The 13,831-nt window shown below is 57.4% G+C and overlaps 2 protein-coding genes across 3 annotated transcripts; both read right to left on the bottom strand.

Annotated features, from left to right (window-relative positions):
* LOC131094331 (membrane primary amine oxidase-like) lies at nucleotides 1-3,188 on the bottom strand. The gene is made up of 4 exons (XM_058041930.1): nucleotides 1,619-3,188; nucleotides 1,240-1,525; nucleotides 441-570; nucleotides 1-303 (listed from the first exon to the last, which is right to left on the bottom strand). The coding sequence occupies exons 1-4, from the start codon at nucleotides 3,186-3,188 to the stop codon at nucleotides 1-3; spliced, it is 2,289 nt and encodes a 762-aa protein (XP_057897913.1).
* Nucleotides 3,189-4,331: 1,143 nt separating this feature from the next.
* Nucleotides 4,332-9,261, bottom strand: LOC131094330 (membrane primary amine oxidase-like). 2 transcript variants are annotated; one of them, XM_058041928.1, is made up of 4 exons: nucleotides 7,695-9,261; nucleotides 5,626-5,911; nucleotides 5,308-5,437; nucleotides 4,332-4,756 (listed from the first exon to the last, which is right to left on the bottom strand). In XM_058041928.1, exons 1-4 carry the CDS (start codon nucleotides 9,259-9,261, stop codon nucleotides 4,472-4,474), a joined length of 2,268 nt encoding a protein of 755 aa, XP_057897911.1. In that variant the 3' UTR covers nucleotides 4,332-4,471. The 2 variants fall into 2 exon arrangements, with proteins under 2 accessions (XP_057897911.1, XP_057897912.1); XM_058041929.1 differs by having other exon boundaries at nucleotides 5,308-5,438; nucleotides 5,708-5,911.
* Between the last annotated feature and the right edge of the window lie 4,570 nt (nucleotides 9,262-13,831).

The following is a 13,831-nucleotide window of genomic DNA, read 5'->3' as shown; positions in this document are numbered from 1 at the left end:
TCAGAGCCCCCCCAGGGGCGGCGCCAGGCTGAGGTTGAGGAAGCCCCCGAAGTGGAAGGGGGGCAGGCGGGGGGCACAGGTGGCAGCAGAGGACAGGCAGGCGAGGGGGTTGTCCCCACACGCCCCAGCATCCTGCTCACTGCTCAGGTACACGCTGTCAGGGCAATCCACCGAGGGGTCCTCGCTGAAGTAGTTGTAGGGCCTCAGGAAAAAGCCAACGCTGTTCCCCACGGTCACCGTGTTGGGGATGTCTTCAGCATGAGGGACGTGCAGGAACCCCACGGTGATCCAGGCAACCAAGTCCTGGAGAAGAGGAACAAAACATCTGACAGGCTGAGCAGGGCTCTGCCAGCCCACCCCTCAGGCTGGCTCTGGGACAGGAGCAGAGGTTCTGAACCCACAAGGTTCAGCTTCTCCCCACTCCAGGACGCCCAGCTCACCTGGTTGGTGATGGTCTCGTTGTTGATGAAGTCGGCAAAGGCCACAGTGGGCGTCCAGGGGTCGTTCTGGTTGTAGACGCTGGTGCTGGTGGGCTCCTCCTCCTTCCTCCTGGTGACAGCCAGCTGGTACCTGCCAGCACAGGGCCACAGGGGCTCGTCCACGCCAGCCATGGCACTGCCAAACTGGGGCTGGGCATCCCCAGTCTGCCCTGGGGCGGGGAGGGAAAGGGCCAAGAGGGCAGAGATGGGCAGCACCCCAGCATCTCCAAGCTTTGTGGGGAATCCCTTGCTGCCTCTGGCTTTTCCAGCATGGCTGGGACACGGATGGATCCAGGTGCAAATGCTGCCAGTCAATGCCCAGTGCACTCCCCTAAGCCACAGCTGCTCCTGCCCCACACAGACATGCCCAGCATGAGCTCCATCAGCTCACCCTGGCACTGAGACTGCTCTGTGCTGATCCCAAGCACTTTCCAAAAGCCATTCTGTCCTCGTGGGAAGGTATCACAGCCTGGCAATGCCAGTGCTTCCCTTAGGAATTCCTTCTGCAGCCTACTGCCCCTCAAAGGCAAAAACACCTGGGGGCTGCTCTAAATTAGTCTGACATGGGGTCAGACTCCTGCCTGTGGCCTACCATGAGCAGATGTTATTGAGCAACAGCTCAAGGAAATTTCAGAGCCAAAAGCTGTCATGTTTGCTTTAACCCTTTGTTTTAGCCTTCCCTGCAGCCTGCTGCAGGCCTGCCCAGGGGTGAGAAGCTCCCTCCACCAGGAGCAGAAGCTGCTGAGGCCTCAGCACCCACCTGCCCCAGCTGACAGAGCGCTCCATGGAGCTGTTGGTGGGCAGGTGCTTCCCAGCAAAGCTGATGACCTGGATCCTGTAGCTGCGTGGGTGCCCCCACCTGTTGGGATTGGGGCTGACAAAGGAGAGGTAGCGGGGCAGGGGGGCATTGAGTGGGAATGCTGCCTCGTCCTCCCTCTCCAGCCGTTCCCTGCGGAGGTGCGGCCGCTCAATGGTGCTCTGTGCGCTCCAGGGATCTTTGACAAACTCATACTCCATGTCCTGGCTCTCCAGCGAGTTCAGCTGCCCTGTGAAGCGGAAGAGAAAACCCTCTCAAAGCCCTGCACCCCAACAGAAGGCCACAATAAACCACAGCCGTGCACAAAGGCGGCCACACCTACCATCAACATCCAGGTCCACCTTGTAGTGGATGTGGTGGATGTGCATCGTCCCCAGCGTGTGGGGCCCAACCCTGTTGCCATAGTCAGTGCCTCGGCCATGGAGGAAGGAGGAGCTGATGTAGCCCGTGGCGTGCACCCTGACCTCCACGGCCCCGTTGGTGTGGAACATGAAATCCCAGATGTAGTCGTAGTTGATGAGCGTGGAGATGGTGCGGATCACCAGCGCGTTCCTCCGCAGCCCGCCGTAGTAGAAGGACTGCGAGTCGGAGAAGTGGCGCCTCAGAGGGAGGGCAGAGTCGTGCTCAAAGATGCAGAGGGAGTTCTGGTTGGTTTTGGGAGTGTCTGTCTCGGCCAGGTAGTGCCTGTCCACGTAGGTGGCCGTGTAGGGGCAGTCCAGGCCCCGCACCAGCTCGTAGGCAAACCTGCCGATGCCGAAGCTGCCGTCCAGGTAACGGGTGGACATTCCCCCGGGGCAGTTGGAGCCATACAGGGCTAAGGCTTCCTGCAGGCTCAGCTCATAGACAATCCTCTCCCCACGGTACCTGATGTCGAAGAGGCGCGGGCCAGTGTTGGGGTTCATGCCAAAGGCGAAGCTCCAGCCCTGGAAGGTGACGCGGTTGTTCCTGATGCTGTAGCGGGGACCCTGCGGCTCGAACTGCAGCGGGGCCGGGGGCCCAGGAGGGCGTCGGGGCTTCATTGAGCCCAGCACTGCATCAGCCTGGGGCTGCTTCAGCCTGACCACCTCCAGTGCACCAGCCACGAACTCCTGCTCCAGATCCCCCGTGCTGGCAAAGTAGCGGCCGTTGTAGAAGACTTTGCGCAGCTGCCACCGGGACACCCGCAGGTCCCCGTGGTCCACCAGCACCTCCAGCCCCACCGGGGACAGGTAATAACCAGTGCCAGCCACGTTGTGGAAAAGAACAAACCAGGTGACGCGATCCCCAGACCTGAATCCCCGCGGGGCCGTGGTGAGGGTGACCAGGTTGGTGCCGTCGGAGTCGCAGCAGGCGGCGAGGAAGAGCGGCGCCTTCTTCAGCTCGCTGTGGATGAGGGCGTCGATCTGCTTGTACTCCCTGCCCGTGACGGGCCTGCGGTGGTAGGGCAGCCTCCCCCCGTACTTGCGCACCGTCACGTCCCGGTGGTACGCCGGCCCCGGCAGCGGCCCCACCACCAGCTCGGTGATGTTGGGCTCCGGCTGCTGCCCAAAGTACAGCACAGCCAGAGCCTCCCGGGGCGGACGGGCCCCCCCCGAGTCCAGGAACCGCAGCACCTCTGCCTTGGCGGGCACCTGCACGTCCAGCCAGGCGATGCAGTTCTCCGAGGGCTCGGCACGCGACGCCTCCACCAGCGGCACCCCGAGGTGGCCCCGCAGGTACCGCACCACCTGCGACATCTCCTCGGCCGTCAGGTCGGCAAACACCAGGCTCTGGCCGTCCTCTGTGTCCTCCTGCTCTGGGGGAAGGCTCTGGCACGTCCTGGGGCTCCTTTCCCTGGTCAGCAGCACGCAGACCAAAGCGAAGATCGTGGCTAAGGCCAGGCCAAGCAGGATGAGCACGGTTTTGAGGCTCATGCCTGCTGAGGCACTGGGTGCTCTCTCTCAGTCTGGCAGGACACGTTTCCAGCTGTGCAATCCTCCCAGCCACTCACTAGAACAAGGGGCTGGGTTTATTTTCCTCCCCTGTTTCCTCAGCAGGGAGCAGCCCCTGGAACTCGCAGGGAGGGTGCAAGGGGACGTTCTCACACATTGCCAGCATTTGCTGGGAGCCATAAAAGGCAACTATGCTCTGCTTCCCTAGAGGGCCATCATTTTAAGTAAACTCAATGTTTGTACATCTGTCCTTCCCCTCAGGTCCCAGATCCTACACTGCAGAGCTTGGAGAGGATGGATGCAGTTGTTTAGGGGAAATAAGCACATTCTCACTTCTCCTCTTTCTCTTAACCCCACAGATGCTGGGCGGGCTGTAGAGATAAACCTTCCCTGTGCAGAGCAGTGCTAAACACAGCACCCTGTCCCATCCTGACACAGCTCTGCCATCACTGCTGCTGCCAACATCCCCATGGTCCTGCAGCCAGGAGGGAGGGGACAGCTGTTTGTCACCCTGTGAAGGTGCCCACTGGTCCTGAGTTACAGCCTGGCACAGACAGGGCTGCAAGGAGGGGAACAGGGGCACCAGAGCCCAGCCTGGCAAACAGGCAGTGGCACTGCATCACCAGCTGCCATCAAAGGTGAAACCATTAAAGCCATAATACCCCTTCCTGCAAGGTCCTGCCCAGATCCCTCCGTTGTGCCCAGCATTGAGGGCCTGAAAGCCACAACCAGTCCTGGCCATGACCCAACCTCCCCACAGCAGCCACAGGGCTTGGTGCCAGCACCCACATCCACCCCAGCTCATCCCTCCAGCTGGACATCCCCGTGCCCAGACAGCACCCAGAGTCACACTGGGCTGGTTTGTGGGTGCAGGAAAGATGGCAGAGAGCAGCACCACCCCCCAGGAGATGCAGCTGTAAGAATGAGACACTTGAGAGCATTGGACCAGCACCATTTTCATTATTTTAACCTGAGAAATGCACTACACAGCACTTGCTTCTACAGCACAGGAACAGGATTCTCTCCTGGCTTTCCTCTGGCAATAGAATCAAATTCAGGAATTACAGATAACAGATAGACTTCCATCTCACATCATAGTAGGAAAATCATGTTTCCCTTTTCAAGAGCACTATTTCAAAAGCAATGATAAAACGTGAAGTCACTGGACAACTGAAAATTGAGACAACTTCACTAAAAAGCTGAAAACTGGAGACAGAACAGTCAGCCTGGTGTCTCTGCCCACATCTCCTCACCATCCTGTAGCATTAAATCCTGCTCATATTTGGAAAACCATCAAAAGTGAATGGGGGGAAGCTTGGCAAACAGGAGGCAGTTTTGGGCAAGCAGGCAAGAGGGTTGATTTCACACGCTGTGAAGTCCTGCTCACTGGTGAAAAACACACCATCCTGGGAGTATATAGAGGGGTCCAGGTCATAGTAGTTGTAGGGCCTCAGGAGAAAACCAACGGAGTTTCCCACGGTCACAGTGTTGGGAATATCCTCAGAGTGTGGGATGTGCAGGAAGCCAGCAGTTATCCAGGCTACCAGGTCCTAGGGAAGAGCAGAACAAGCCCAGGGTTACGTCAGAAGCTGCAGCAGCAGTGGCCAAAATACACGTGGGGCAGTGGGGAGGGACAGAAGGGAAGGAGGGGGACCCCAATGGGCACCAGCCAGCTCCCACACACCCAGCTCCCCTGTCCTGGGAAAGAGCTCCTCCCTTCCCCAAAGACCTGCCACAGAATCACAGAATTTCTAGGTTGGAAGAGACCTTTAAGATCATTGAGTCCAACCCAGCCACAGCCACGGCTGCAGGTATCCACCCAGTGGAAGAACTCTTGCTTTGACCTCCATGGCCTCACAACACTTTCATGATGTTTTGCCAGCATTTCTCCACAGGGAGAGACAAACTTCTGCTCTGCACACACTCTCTGTGTTCTCTGACCAAAGGACCAAGCAGACACACAGAGAAGGGGATGCCCAAACCCACTTTGCTCCCAAAGCTGGGCCCATTGTCCCAGGGGTGGTGCTGGAGTCTCTCTGCTCCTTGGGGCTCCATTGAGCCTTGGCTGGGTGTCACATTGAGCCCAGGGAGCCCAGCTCACCTCATTGGTGAGGGTCTCGTTGTTGATGAAGTCAGCAAAGGCCACAGTGGGCGTCCAGGGGTCGTTCTGGTTGTAGATGCTGGTGCTGGTGGGCTCCTCCTCCTTCCTCCTGGTGACAGCCAGCTGGTACCTGAGGACAAGAAAAGAGAGGGGAGCAGCCCCCCGAGGCAGGGCACAGCTAAATCAACTCCTGAAGGCCTGCAGAGCCCAGAATTGTGCTTCCCTGCGCCTCCCATCCAGGCACATCCAGCAATCCTTCCCAGCTGGCAGGGCTGAGGGGCTCTCTGGAGCCTGCCCTGCCAGCCAGAGCAGCCTGACCTTGCCCAGCTGATGGCCCTCTCCATGGAGCTGGCCTCAGGGATGTGGTCCCCTGCAGAGCTGGTGATCTGGATCCTGTAGCCACGCTGGTGGCCCCACTTGTTTTTGCTGTTGGCAGCAAAGTAGATGTATCTGGGCATCTTGGAGTGGAGCAGGAAGGCAGCCTGGTCTTCTGTGTCCAGGACTCTCCTGGTGAGCCGTGGCCTCTCTATCTGCTGCTCTGGGCTCCAAGGAGCCTGGGCCATCTCAAACTCCATGTCCTGGGCCATGAGGGAGTTTTTCACCCCTGTGAAGCCAAAACAAAGTCACTGAGGAGAGTCCCTGCAGTGCCCTGCTCCCCAAGGACACCACAGTGCCTGCTCTCCCTGCACCCTGAGCAGCCCAGGAGCAGCTCTGCAGCTCCCCATGCCATGACAACACCATGTGTGGATCTGTGGCTGGACACTTGTCCAGGCTGGGCAGCACCGACAAGAGGGGACAAGGGATGAGCCTCACCCCAGGGCACAACAACAGGTTTGCCTCCCATTTTCCTCCCTGTTTGCCTCCACAGCCTAATTAACAAGAGCACGAGCTTTGTTAGTGCTCATCCTGCAGAGTGGAGGCCCCTGGAGCAGCCTGGGTGCTGCACACATTGCACATCACAGGCAAGAGCAGTGCTGGGTGCTCTCAGGCCCTGCCACAAAGAAGGGACACGGGCCCAAGGTTTGGAGCACCAGGAGCGATTCAACCTGGGGATGAGGTGGCAAAGAGCATTTGATGGCCAGTGCCTGTGAGCTCTGGCAGAGGGGTTATTGCTCAGAACCTCCTGCCTGTCCCACCATTAAACCCCTCTGTGTTCTGGTCCTTTACCATGTGAGTTCTCAGCTTCCATAAAAACCATTTCAGAGCTGAACTTGTGGCCATCTGTGAAGGTCTGAGCCCCACAGAAGATGATCCAGGCACAGCTGAGCTCTTTTCCTTTCTTTTTCTCACATGGACAAAACTTCTGCTGCTCCTGGCAGTATTAACAGTGACAGCCTGATTTCATGTCCCTTCTCCCTGTTCCTGCAGTTCTGCCACCTCCCCACTGCAAGCACACCACCCTGCCCCACAAGTGGGAAGGAAAACCTGTATAACCACCAAGAACACAAAGTTCTTTGAGAAGTATTTGGAGACGACTTTTCCAAAAGCAGAAATAAGATCCAGACCTACCTCCCACGTCCAAGTCCACCTTGTAGGGTGTGGAAGGTGCCCGGGGAGTGCTCCCAAAGCCTATTGCCATATCTCAGGCCATCCCCACAGAGAAAGGAGGAGCTTGGGCACCCCATGGCCTGCACCTTGCCCTCCAGGGCCCCGTTCTGGTAGCAGATGAGTCCCACACGTGGTCGTAGTCGCCCATGGTGGTGATGGAGCGAAGCACCAGAGTGGTGTCACCACCTGAGGCTGAGCATCCCTGCACTTCCAGCACTCGCTGTGAGCAGGGGCTGCTCCTGGGCTCCAAACCCTGTGCAGACACCCACGGCCAGACTGTGACTGCACATGGACCTCGCTGGGAGGATTTCCCCGAGGGAGGAGCAGTGCCAGGAGCAGCAGCAGGCTCTGCAAAGCAGGCTCACTGCGGCTGGGCTCAGACACGGCCACCTCCCCGTCTGCCCGCTGTGCCTATGGCAACACACCCCGTGCCAGACGGGAGGCCTCAAGGAAACACAAACATTTTTCAGCTGCTACCTTTCATACTTTCCCTGAGCTGAACACAGAGCTCCCAGAGATTCCCACTGCTTCCCACCCAGTCACCTTGACAGACTGCTTTATGCGTCGAAAAGTAATTTTGCAATGAAAGAAGAGGTTAGGAGAATAAAGAAGCAGAGTTCTGATGTAGTTATTAGGGATTGTATGGACAAGGGGGCAAACCTCAAAGCATTAGCCTTTTAAGCTAAACAAAGAGGGTTTCCCCCCTCCTTAATGATATGCCTCAACCAAACCCTGGCCCCTGATTTTTTATCATGCTCACTTCATGACTCACTTTTTCTTTAATTATCCAACCCAAACTTCAGAACAATGGCAGACACTAAAAGAAGATGCAGACCTACCTCCCACATCCAAGTCCACCTTGTAGTTGACAAAATGGGTGTGTATTGTACCCAGGGTGTGCTCCCAAAGCCTATTGCCATATCTCAGGCCATCCCCATGGAGAAAGGATGAGCTCGGGTACCCCGTGGCCTGCACCTTGCCCTCCAGGGCCCCGTTCTGGTAGAAGATGAAGTCCCACACGTAGTCGTAGTTGCCCACGGTGGCGATGGAGCGAAGCACCAGCGCCGAGTTCACCAGCCCCCCGTAGTAGAGCGACTGCAGGTTGGAGTAGTGGCGCCTCAGAGGCGAGCCCAGGTTCTGCTCAAAGATGCAGAGCGAAGCCTTCCTCTTCTTGGGCCTCAGGCTGTCAGACAGAGAGACTGTGTCCACAAAGGTGGCCAGGTAGGGGCAGTCCACCCCTGGCACCAGGGGCGAGGTGTAGCGCCCCAGGCCGAAGCTGCCGTCCATGTAGCGGGTGGACATCCCGGCCGGGCAGTTGGAGCCGTACACGGACAGCGCCTCCTGCACGCTGATCTCGTAGGCAACCCTCTCCCCCTTGTGTCGGATGTCAAACAGCCGCAGGCCCCTGCTCACGCTCATGCCGAAGGCGAAGCTCCAGCCCTGGAAGAGCACCCGGTTGTTCCTGACTCTGTAGCGGGGACCCTGCGGCTCGAACTGCAGCGGGAACGGCGCGGCCGCGGGCGCTCGAGGCTTCATGGAGGAGAAATCCCCGTCCCTCGGTGCCCTCCTCACCTTCTCCACGCTGACCCGGCCCTGCACGTAGGCACTCTCCAGCTGCACCATGTCCCTGTAGTACTGCCCGTTGTAGAACACCCTGCTCACTGCCCACTGGGAGATGTCCAGGCTGCTGTGGTCCACCAGCACCTCCAGCCCCACGGGGTGCAGAAAGAACCCGCTCACATTCTGGAACACGACAAACCAGGTGACCCTGTCCCCAGACTGGAACCCACGGGGAGCAGCCGTCACGGTGGCCAGGTTGGCTCCGTCATACTCCATGACTTGCTGCATGAAAGCTGGAGCTGAGGGGAACACTCGGCTCTTCAGGAAGCCCCCGATCTGTTTGTACTCCCCAGCCAGCGTGGGCCTGCGGTGGTAGGGCAGCCTCCCCCCGTACTTGCGCACCGTCACGTCCCGGTGGTACGCCGGCCCCGGCAGCGGCCCCACCACCAGCTCGGTGATGTTGGGCTCCGGCTGCTGCCCAAAGTACAGCACAGCCAGAGCCTCCCGGGGCGGACGGGCCCCCCCCGAGTCCAGGAACCGCAGCACCTCTGCCTTGGCGGGCACCTGCACGTCCAGCCAGGCGATGCAGTTCTCCGAGGGCTCGGCCCGCGACGCCTCCACCAGCGGCACCCCGAGGTGGCCCCGCAGGTACCGCACCACCTGCGACATCTCCTCGGCCGTCAGGTCGGCAAACACCAGGCTCTGGCCGTCCTCTGTGTCCTCCTGCTCTGGGGGAAGGCTCTGGCACGTCCTGGGGCTCCTTTCCCTGGTCAGCAGCACGCAGACCAAAGCGAAGATCGTGGCTAAGGCCAGGCCAAGCAGGATGAGCACGGGTTTCAAGTTCATGCCTGCGGCTGGTCCAGAAGCATTCAGAGACTTTCAGAGCAGGCTTTCCAGCTCCTGCCTCTGTCAGTGTATGCTGCACTGGATGGATTAGCAGAGAAAGTACAAAAGACTGGGAGAGGCTAGGGGAGGAGATCTGAAACCCTTGGTGACCAGAAAGGGCAGATCTCCTCTCAGCTGCAGCCTCTCTGGTCCTCCTTCACGGCAGTGCCCTGAAAGAACTTGTGGAGATGTAGGGTCAGTGACTCAGACAAGTTCCACATAATTCCGTTGCTTTTTCGGTCCAGCCTGCTTTCCTGAGGCTGCCTGTAAAAACGGAGACTCTGCAGCCAGCCTGAGGTGGCTGTGACCACTGTGAGGCTCTGACAAGCTGGGAATTGTTGCCACACTGTACAATTTCACCTCTTTACAAGTCACCGATTTTCCTTGTTTATCAGGCTGCTTCCTTGTAAACATTCCCCCTGGCAACACCATTCCAAGCTTGGAGTTACTTTTTATTTAATTTTTTTCAGTCTTCCACATGGAAGCCTTTGCTGAAAACACATCCTCCTGTGTAGCAGTAGAAAAATTTGGCAGGCATGGAGATGCAGCTCAGGATGAGAATCAGGCACCAAGGTGCTGTGAACAACCAGCCCTTAGAACAGCTCTGAGCCAATGAATCCCCAGCACTGCACTGCCACAGGACCACCCATTTGTCTCTGCCTCCAATTCAGATAAATTGAGGTGCAGCTTCCCAGAGGTTCCCCCAAGGAGAGAAGGACCCTGAACCTGCCCCTGGCAGCAGCTGAGGGCAGTGCCTGCTGTCAGTGCCCACATCTGCCCTGTGCCACCCCAAGGCCAATCCCTGCAGCCTCACGGTGCTGCTCGCAGCCCTGGCAGAGCAGGAGGACCTGGTGCTCCCTCCTGCCACGCAGCAGATGCTCGGGGTAGACAAGACTCACCAGCCTGGCTCCAGGCCCAGAGCTGGTGCTGAGCAGGACAAGGCATCCAAGAGAACCAAGGCTGGAGATTCAACCCAATATTTCCACTCCTGCTGCCAGCCTCACCTCACCTCACCTCACCCTCGTCCTCTCCTCCTTGCATCAGTTTCCTGATGGGACACAGCACCCACCAGCCCCTGGTTGTTCCTCTGCAGCAGATCCTGCCTGGCTCAGCCCCTCTGTGCTCATCCACCAGGCTGGGAGGCAGAAGGGCCACGTTGCTGTGGGACACACTCCATCATCCTCACCACCCTGGCAGCCTGAGCCTTCCTCAGGGCAGGCTGCAGCTGTGCAGGCCAGGGACACACTCATAGAGTCTGTGCCAGCACACAGGGCTCTGCCTCAGCAGCCAGGAGAGCCTCAGAGCCTCAGCTCTGCTTCATGTGGCCACAGAGCCACAGAGCCACTGCTTCATGTGGCCACAGAGCCAGCAAAGGGGCTCACTGCTGCACAGACACAGCAATGGGCAGGGACAGCACAGGAGAAGAGAGAGAGAGAAGAGAGAGAGAAGAGAGAGAGAAGAGAGAGAGAAGAGAGAGAGAAGAGAGAGAGAAGAGAGAGAGAAGAGAGAGAGAAGAGAGAGAGAAGAGAGAGAGAAGAGAGAGAGAAGAGAGAGGAGAGAGAAGAGAGAGAGGAGAAAGAGAGAAGAGAGAGAAGAAAGAGAGAAGAGAGAGGAGAGAGAAGAGAGAGAGGAGAAAGAGAGGAGAAAGAGAGAAGAAAGAAGAGAAAGAGAAGAGAAAGAGAAGAGAAAGAGAAGAGAAAGAGAAGAGAAAAAGAGAAAGAGAAGAGAAAGAGAAGAGAAAGAGAAGAGAAAGAGAAGAGAAAGAGAAGAGAAAGAGAAGAGAAAGAGAAGAGAAAGAGAAGAGGAGCCACGGCTGCATGAGACACAGCAGCCACAGTGGCAGAAACACCTGCTCTCACCAGCTCCCAGCAGCAGAATCAAATGTCTCTGAGCAACTCCAAACAAGGCAAAGCAGCACTGATTTCCACTCAGGTTTCAAGGATTACCTGGGGTGAGGCTTGGAAGAAAAATTCCCTTTTGGTTTTGGCCTGGAACATGGTGCCCATTTCACTTGGAGCACAGAGCAGCAGCTCTGCTGTCCTGGTCCAGCTCTGGAGCAGCAGCTCTGCTGTCCTGGGTCAGGTTTGGGGCAGCAGCTCTGCTGTCCTGGGTCAGGTTTGGGGCAGCAGCTCTGCTGTCCTGGGTCAGGTTTGGGGCACAGAGCAGCAGCTCTGCTGTCCTGGGTCAGGTTTGGAGCAGCAGCTCTGCTGTCCTGGGTCAGGTTTGGGGCACAGAGTAGCAGCTCTGCTGTCCTGGGTCAGGTTTGGGGCACAGAGCAGCAGCTCTGCTGTCCTGGTGCAGCTCTGGAGCACAGCCAGGACATCCCTGCTGCCTCCCAGGAACAGGACAAGTGTTCTGCTGCCACAAACACCAGCAGAGCCAAGGTGAGACAGCAGCAGAGCCCCCATGGCTGCAGGACAAAGCTCAGTGGACCTTTCCTTAAAGAAGCACACAGATTGTTCAGGTTTGGCTTCAGCTCTTGGCTTTGCATCTGCAGCTCCTCAAAGCCACTCAGGCTCAGGCTGCAATTACAGAAGGGCCCTTTCCAAGCAGCACAGCAGTAGTTTAGGAAAACTCCACAGGCCTTCCTGCCCCACAAATCACAACTCAACCCTGCAGCTGGGCTGAGAGAAATCCAGAAATAGACTGTGGGAGCACTCCTGGTTCTCTGCGTGTTGGGGGCTTGGAAAGAAAGAGAAACCCTAATCTGTACTGACATCCCCATGGCAAAGCAACCACAGCACACACCCCAGGGCTGCTGGATAAGGATGGAGCTCTCTGCACTGCAGAGGCCCTGTCTGATAACAGGTTTTTAGTACTGTCTGCTTCTGCTGGGCTTTTCCAGCTCTGTTTCAGAACAAATAAAACAACCCTAAAACCACCTTCATCTTGCAGCAGGAATTTGAGGAAGCAGAGTAATTAACTAAGTCTGCAGAGCCAGAACCTGCCTGATGGAAGGCAATGAGGGATCATTGGGGGCCACACACACCATGGAATTGCTCTCCAAAAGGAGCCTGCAGCAGCTCAAAGCTAACCTAGAATTAAAGAAATTGCACGTCTCTGTAACTTGTAACTTGTTTATGACCTGCTCAGCTCACGTACTGCTGCCCACATGCCAGGCCCCATCACTGACCCACATCCCATGGAGAACTCACATCCTCCCCATGTTTTATTCGGGCTATTTTGGCTAAACTCGTGTTTTATTTTGGCTCGTGGCTGCTTTTAGGCACTGCCCATCTGATATTTGCTAAATTGCCCACACTCCCCAAACATAGCAAGGGAGAGGGGAGTGCTGTTTTTCACGCACACAGAAAGGTAGAGGTGGCAAAAATAGCATCTGAAATTTACTGAAACCCAAACCAGGTGCAGACAGGTTTTATCTTGGGGAAACTCAGAGACAATTAACTGTGACAGCTGGGGAAAGGGCACAGGAGGAAAACCCCAACACTCCTAAACAGAGTCAGGAAAGCAAGGTCTGAGCCAGCCCCAAAGCAGAGCTCAGACTTCAGAAAGCTCCCACTCCCAATGCCTCACCTCAGGGGTCAGCTTATGCAAAGCACCACAGTGGGACCTGCCTGACCCTCCCTGCACTCCAGCTGTGCTGCTGGCAGTGCCTGTGCCTGCCCACAGCTGCTGAGCCATTATTCTCCTCCCCTGCATTCAGCTGGGATGCCTCAAGGGCTGGTGAAGCTGCACACTGCAGCTGCTCCCACAGATGAACCTCATTCCCTGCCAGCACCTGCCAGGACAATTGTCCTGCAAGCTCCACCCTCCCATGGCTCCCTGGGAGCTCAGGTTTTTTGACTTGGTGAGGAGGAGCCCTTCGTGCTGCAGCACACCAAATCCTGCCAGCAAGTCCTTCCCTTGGGCTCTGCTCCAGCTGCCTTGGCCCCAGTGCCCCCTCCCTGCATGGGCCAGGCACCTGCAGGGCTTTCCCACACTGCACAAGGGGCTGCTCCTGTTCCTGGGCAGCCAGAGCCCGTCTGGAGCTGCTCCCAGGGCAGTCACAGCCTCTGCTGGGCAGCCACGGGCACAGCCCCAAACAGGCAGCAAACCCAGCAAACCCTGCACCCTCTGCTGGCTCAGAGGGGCTGCAGCCCTGCAGGACACTCAGGGAAAGCTTTGAGTGGCCCTGGAGAGGCCTCTGTGCCCCAGCAGGCAGGGAAGGCAGGAACAGGATGATGCCCAGAAGAGCAGAGGGCACTGTGGTCTCTGCTGGGTACCACACACGGGAGCACGAGGTGTGTGCCCCACAGAGACATCCAGGACAGCCAAGAGACACCTGCCAAGAAGACAGAGAAGCCCTGGAGCAACTGCAGGCTCAGAGAAACACCACATCTGTTTGAACTGGGACAGCCCAAGGCCCACACTGGGCTGAGATGGGACAGATTCCATCAAAACCAAGCCCATGGGGTAAAATCATGCCCAGTGTGAGGCATGCTGATGGAACCTACACAGCAGATTAGTTTATAACAAAGAGGAATGAGGAGAATGAAGGGAAGGAGCAACTGAAGGTGAGAAAGGCAGAACC

This window comes from Melospiza georgiana, chromosome 28 (genome assembly GCF_028018845.1).
Source record: "Melospiza georgiana isolate bMelGeo1 chromosome 28, bMelGeo1.pri, whole genome shotgun sequence".
NCBI classification, from domain to species: domain Eukaryota; kingdom Metazoa; phylum Chordata; class Aves; order Passeriformes; family Passerellidae; genus Melospiza; species Melospiza georgiana.
Note: the sequence above shows the minus strand (reverse complement) of the source record. Positions and strands in the feature narration are given on the sequence as shown.